Genomic DNA, 6,160 nt, shown 5'->3' with positions numbered 1-6,160 from the left:
GTAAGCAGCAAAGAATCCTGTGGCACCTTATAGACTAACAGACGTTTTGGAGCATGAGCTTTCGTGGGTGAATACCCACTTCCTCAGATGCATGTAATCCAGACTAACACGGCTACCCTCTGATACTTGACCCCTCTGGAGTGTAAATCTAAAATCGTATTGTCCGGCGTTGCACAGTACAGCACAAGCTCATTGAAATTTGCCCCCTCCCTCAATGTGGAGGAAGATATGCACAGCTTTCTTGCCCCCAGCTATGAATTCCATAAACCTGTTTAAAAAAAACAAAACATTTATTAACTACAAAAGATAGATTTTAAATTACTATAAGTAATAGCAAAGAGATCAAAGCAGGTTACCTTAGTAAATAAACAAAAAACACAAACTGAGCGTAACACACTAGATAGGTAGGATATAAATTAGCAAATTCTCACCCTGAGTGATAAACAGGCTGGCAGACTCTTACGGCACAAGCTGCCTTAGCTTTCCCAGGTTTTCAGACACAGGCTGAAGATCCTTCTAGCTTGGGACCATCACTTCCCACAGTTCATTCCTTGCCCCTCAGCTGTTTCCAGGTGTGGTGGTGTAGGGAGAGCAAGGTCCCCTCATGACATTATTGTCCCCCGTTTATAGCTTCTTCTCACTTGCTGGAAAGCTCTTGTGCTGTGACTAGGTTCAGGCAGTTCCCATTGTGTAGTGTTGTTTCTACAGCACTGTGTAACTTGAGGTTTCTGTTGCACACAGTTCCTGGGGTAATCCCTGTGCTTCTGTGCATTTCCACAATGAGCCATTAATGTTGTTTGGCCTTTTCACTGTTGTACCTGAAAGGCTGCTTGTTTCAGTTTCAGTAACAAAAACAAAGCCAACCTTCATAACTTCACATATGACAGTAGCACACACAGTCCAATGAGATATTCATGTCTAGCAGATCAAGACTTTTAGAATGATGCCTTACAAGACATACCTTGTACAAAACATATCTGAATTACATGACAGTGGTGAATATTGGGGTGTCAGGGTGTCACAGTGATAATTCAGAAAAATACATTATTATTTCTGTTGTATGGGAGGCCCAGCTGCAATGGGTGCTGCACCAACACACCGCGAGAGACAGCCCCTGACTTAAAGAGCTTACAACAGAAACCGGGGGCGGGGGTGCGGGGGAAGAAAGGAATAATTTTCATCACATTGTCTCAGCTGGGGAACTCAGCCCCAAAGAGATGACGTCATTTGTATAACTTCCTGCCTAGCCCTCATAAATCCTGGCATTAATATATTCACTTCCTGCCTCACCCAAACACTGGGTAACTTTTTATTGACCTCATCCATCACCTGAACCTAGTGTCACCCAACAGCCCTATCTCAACACAAGCAGAATTCCTTTGACCTTTTCCCTGTCCCTAAGGCTAACCCTAGGCTAACACCAGTGTTCTCCCCCCTCCCCCTGGGAAAACTCCACTGACCTCCCTCCATACCCCAACCCTGGAATAGCTCCTCTGATCTCCTCCCCAGTTGGGATCAGAATCGCTAGGCAAGGGGCGCAAGCAAACAATGTGCATTTTAATGCAGCTGAAAATACGTATGTACTTCTAGGAACAAAGAACCGAGGCTGTGCCTGTAGCGCGGGGACTCTATTCTGGGTCCAGTGACTCTAAAAATGATGTCGGGGTCATGGTGGAGAATCAGCTGAACGTAAGCTCCCAGTGCGATGCTGGGGCCAGAAGAGCTAATGCGACCCTGGGATGCATAACTCCGGAATCTCGAGTAGGAGCAGAGAGGTGATTTTACCTCCCTGTTTGGCACTGGTGTGACTCCTGGTGGTACACTGTGTCCAGTTCTGGTGTTCACAATTCCAGAAGGGTGCTGATAAATTGGAGAAGATTCAGAGAAGAGCCATTAGAATAATTGAAGGAGGAGAAAACATTCTTTATAATTATAGACTTAAAGAGTTCAAGCTATGTAGATAAGTCAGCTACAAGATTTGGATCTCCAATTCCTGTTAATTTTAGTGCAGACTGACTGTGCCTGCCCTTAGGCAGGTACTTTTTAGGAACATTTCTATGACTTGCAGAGATCCACATAGATAGATGGGGGCTGTGTGGGGATGGGGAGAGACAGAGAGGTTCACAAGAGCCACGGAGCCGCCATGCAGATGTGTTTGTAGATGTATTTCCGAGCAGACCCACATGCTACTCCTGCAGCTGCCGCACATCAAGGTGCAGGTGTTTGACCCCCTCTCAGGTTTCTCAGTGCCGCTTTCACCTCCTTGTTCCTCAGCGTGTAGATGGCCGGGTTCAGCATGGGCGTAACCATGTTGCCAAAGATCTGCCCAGGGGTCACCAGCATTTTGCTTAGCTGGGGCTGCGTGTAGACCAGGGCAAAGGGCCCAACGAACAGTGTCACTACCACCAGATGCGAGACGCAAGTGGAGGCTGCTTCGCGCTGCCCTTCAGCCGAGTTCATCTTCAGGACAGAGTAGATGATCCTGACGTAGGAGGCGAGGAGGAGGAGGAAGCAGGTCATAGGCACCACCCCAATATTGGTGAAGCTCACCGTCTTGACGACATACGTGTCCGCACAGGCCAGCTTGACCACCGGGAAGATGTCGCAGAAGAAATACTCTACCACGTTGGACCCACAGTAGGGCAGTGTGAAGGTCAGGCTGGTGAGGATGGTGGCGTTGAAGGCGCTGGCGATCCAGGTGCCAGTGGCCAGGAGGGCGCACACTCTGCGGTTCATGATAAGCAGATAGTGCAGTGGGTGGTAGATGGCCACGTACCGGTCGTAGGCCATGACAGTGAAGAGCAGGCACTCGGTGCTGCCCAGAAAGTGATTGAAGAAGACCTGGGACATGCACCAGCCCAGAGAGATGGTTCTACTCTTCGCCCAGAGGTTGGCCAGAAATTTAGGGGTGCTGATGGAAGAGAATCCAAGATCTACGATGGAGAGGTTGCAGAGGAAAAAGTACATGGGGGTGTGCAGGTGGGCATCGGCGAGGATGGCTGAGAAGATGAGCAGGTTGCCCAGCAGCGTGCAGAGGTAGAAGGCTAAGAAGGTGATGAAGAGGATGGTCTGGAGGCCGCCGGTGTTGGGGATCCCTAAGAGGATGAAATGAGTCACCATAGTGTGGTTGACCCGCCCCACGAGGGACTCTTTCCTGTGGATGGGGAGAGAAATAATGCTAGTGAGTTGAAACAAAAGACCTGTCAACCTAAAGCTGCAATGGTCACCCTTCCTTCCACTGCCCCCATGACTTACTCTCACTAGGAGTGGTGTCTATTTCTATCATTGTAATGCCACTTAGGGACACGGCCTCACTGGCTGGTGATGAACATGGAAAGAGAAAATGTCTGCCTTGAAGATCCTACAGTCCAGAGACGAACAGACAAAGGGGACCTCTATTCTATTCTTCTCTCCTGTCCTATTCCAATTGCTTCAATTCTATTCTATCTAGGCGCTTTCCCCACTCGTATCACCACAGTACCTTAGAGCCTTTCTTTTGTGGCTAACATTTCCCATGTGTGGTTTGTTTGCTCGCTCTCTCTCAGCCTCTCTGCAGAGGGAAGCCGTGTGTGCAGTGAAGGGTTTTGCTCTTATAAACACATGGGCTGCTACGTGTGTGTCTTAAGGAAGAGGACGAGGAAGGAACAGACAAAGCAATGAATGTTGTGAAGAATTGCCCCAGCTTTGTTTATCATGTCTGTGGTTTTTTGTTTTTTGTTTTTCGGAGTGGGGGGATTGGGGTTAGAGAGAGAAGGAAAAGTAAAGACGGAGAAGGGGAATAGCCACAACCAGAGGTGCTGGAACTTAGGGTGCTGGGATGTGTGTGGCTGCACCCCTCCCAGGACGTGGTTTCCATTATTTCCAGCATTCACAGTTTGTTTCAATGGCACTCAGCACCCCCACTGTACAAATTGTTCCAGTGCCCCCGGCTGCAGCTTGTCTCTGCTCGGCTGTGATCAGCAGCCTGGGCTCTGTGGATAACCTGCCAGAGGGATTTTTAAGGTGATATTTGAAGGACAATAACAAAGTGTCTGTTTATGTTTTGCCAGGGAGTTTTCCCCATGCAGGAGAGGCTGGGCTGAAGGGGAGACGCTGGCGGGTTGGGGCTGTAACACACGGGGAGAGGGAGATGAAGGATAGCTACACAACAGACAGACAGACTGGCAGGCAGGCACACAGAGAAGGATGGATGGCTGGATTGATTTCTCTCTGCAGAAAATATCGAGATGATATCTTCCTCGGAGTGAGACAGAGCCTGGCAGATTCAGAGAGAGGCAGAGACTGAGGCCATGTCTACATCTAAAATTTTGCAGCGCTGGTTGTTACAGCTGTATTAGTACAGCTGTATAGGGCCAGCGCTGCAGAGTGGCCACACTTACAGCAACCAGCGCTGCAAGTGGTGTTAGATGTGGCCACACTGCAGCGCTGTTGGGCGGCTTCAAGGGGGGTTCCGGGACCGAGAGAGCAAACCGGGAACGCCGCGGTTTGCTCTCTCGGTCCCGGAGCCAGCCAGCAAACCGCGGGGAAGGAGACCTGCTTGCTCGGGGTTCCGGGACCGAGAGAGCAAACCGCGGCGAAGCTGGTTTCCTTTCCCGGTTTGCTCTCTCGGTCCCGGAACCCCGAGCAAGCAGGTCTCCTTCCCCGCGGTTTGCTGGCTGGCTCCGGGACCGAGAGAGCAAACCGCGGCGTTCCCGGTTTGCTCTCTCGGTCCCGGAACCCCGAGCAAGCAGGTCTCCTTCCCTGCGGTTTGCTGGCTGGCTCCGGGACCGAGAGAGCAAACCGGGAAAGGAAACCAGCTTGATTACCAGAGGCTTCCTCCTTCCACGGAGGTCAAGAAAAGCGCTGGTGAGTGTCTACATTGCATTACAGAGCGAGAAGAACTTTACCAAAGCAGGAGTCTTACACTGGCTGCATTGGGAGAGGCCGCTCCAGCTGGCTGGAATTCTTCCTTTCTTTCCACGGCCCTGACTCCTTTGTAGCACCATCCAGCTTTCTTATCCCAAACGGCCCATCGCCCAGGAGAGGTGCACAGCCTGGGCTTTTGGTATCCAGTCCGGAGACCTAATCCGCTCCGAAGCTAGCGAGGGCTGCCACAGCATATCGCCCCACTCTGCGGCGGAGCCCCACAGCTTTCTCACAGCTTCCAGCCTCCTTACGGCTCTCCCTGGTCTTTAAATCCCCTTCAGACCCATCGGGGCCAGGGCCCTGAATCCCTGCCAGGCTCCCAGGCTGAGACCTCAGCAGAGTCACCAATTAATGGAGATTCTGCATCATTTTTGATAACGCTCATAGACCTCCGGGACCAGGTCCTCCACCGGCATCAATAAGTGTAGCGCCATTGAACTGAGAGGGCCAGATCCCCAGCTCCACCGGGGTCCGGATTCTGCTCCTGCTCCTCCTGACCTGATTCCTGGGGAACTCCATTGGATTCCCTGGGGCTGTTTCCTCTCTTAGCCGCACGCACTGATGTAAATCAGAGTAACTCCACTGGAATCAAAGGAGCTGTGTAGATTTATACCAGCTGAGAATCTGACCCCGACATTGTTTGGGGGGAGGGGACGTTCATGCTCGTCTAGGCTCTCCTGCCGTGTGACACAAGCCAGAGAATTCTCCCCAGGGGTGTGAAATAGGAGTAACCTGTGCCAGACATTCAGCTGGAGGTCTTGGAAGCCAACAGAGCTTTGGCCTTGGTTTCTGTCCCCTGCTCTTCCCCTGTCCCTTCGCTGCATGTCAGTGCACAGGGATGTGTTTGTGCCCTTGTGTGGTTATGTGTGAGGGTGAAATTCACCGCTATGCAGACAGAGGGCAGCATACGCCCTGGGCATCACTTCTCATCACTTTTTGCAGTACAGCATCAGTACAGTAGCCCTCCAACTCCAACAAGATCACGGTTTTCCTGGGGGAATTCTGTGATACTGGGGAACAAAGCTGCATAGGAAGAGGGAGATGGCTGGGTGCAGACAGAGAGACACACGGGGACAGGAGGATGGGATACAGGGACACACAGGGACAGGGGAGTGGATGGATGGGGGCAGACACATGGGGTCAGGGGAAGGGGGTACAGAGCCACATAGGAACAAGGGGTTGTTGGGTGGGGGCACAGAGACACGTGATGACAGGGAGGGGGAACAGGGACACATAGGGGGAGGGATGGGAGGGT

At 51.4% G+C, this 6,160-nt stretch overlaps 1 protein-coding gene across 2 annotated transcripts in view; it reads right to left on the bottom strand.

The window, feature by feature from the left end:
- Positions 1-2,071: 2,071 nt before the first annotated feature.
- LOC115642320 (putative olfactory receptor 10D3) overlaps positions 2,072-6,160 on the bottom strand; it is a 57,009-nt gene continuing 52,920 nt past the window's right edge. For both annotated transcript variants that reach the window (XM_030545772.1, XM_030545771.1), the window contains exon 2: positions 2,072-3,154. In XM_030545772.1, the coding sequence (XP_030401632.1) occupies positions 2,209-3,120 (912 nt within the window). In that variant the 5' untranslated portion in view covers positions 3,121-3,154 and the 3' untranslated portion in view covers positions 2,072-2,208. The remainder of the gene's footprint in view (positions 3,155-6,160) is intronic.

Source organism: Gopherus evgoodei, unplaced genomic scaffold, assembly GCF_007399415.2.
Source record: "Gopherus evgoodei ecotype Sinaloan lineage unplaced genomic scaffold, rGopEvg1_v1.p scaffold_39_arrow_ctg1, whole genome shotgun sequence".
Classification (NCBI taxonomy): Eukaryota; Metazoa; Chordata; order Testudines; family Testudinidae; genus Gopherus; species Gopherus evgoodei.
This window is presented reverse-complemented; position numbering and strand designations above follow the sequence as displayed.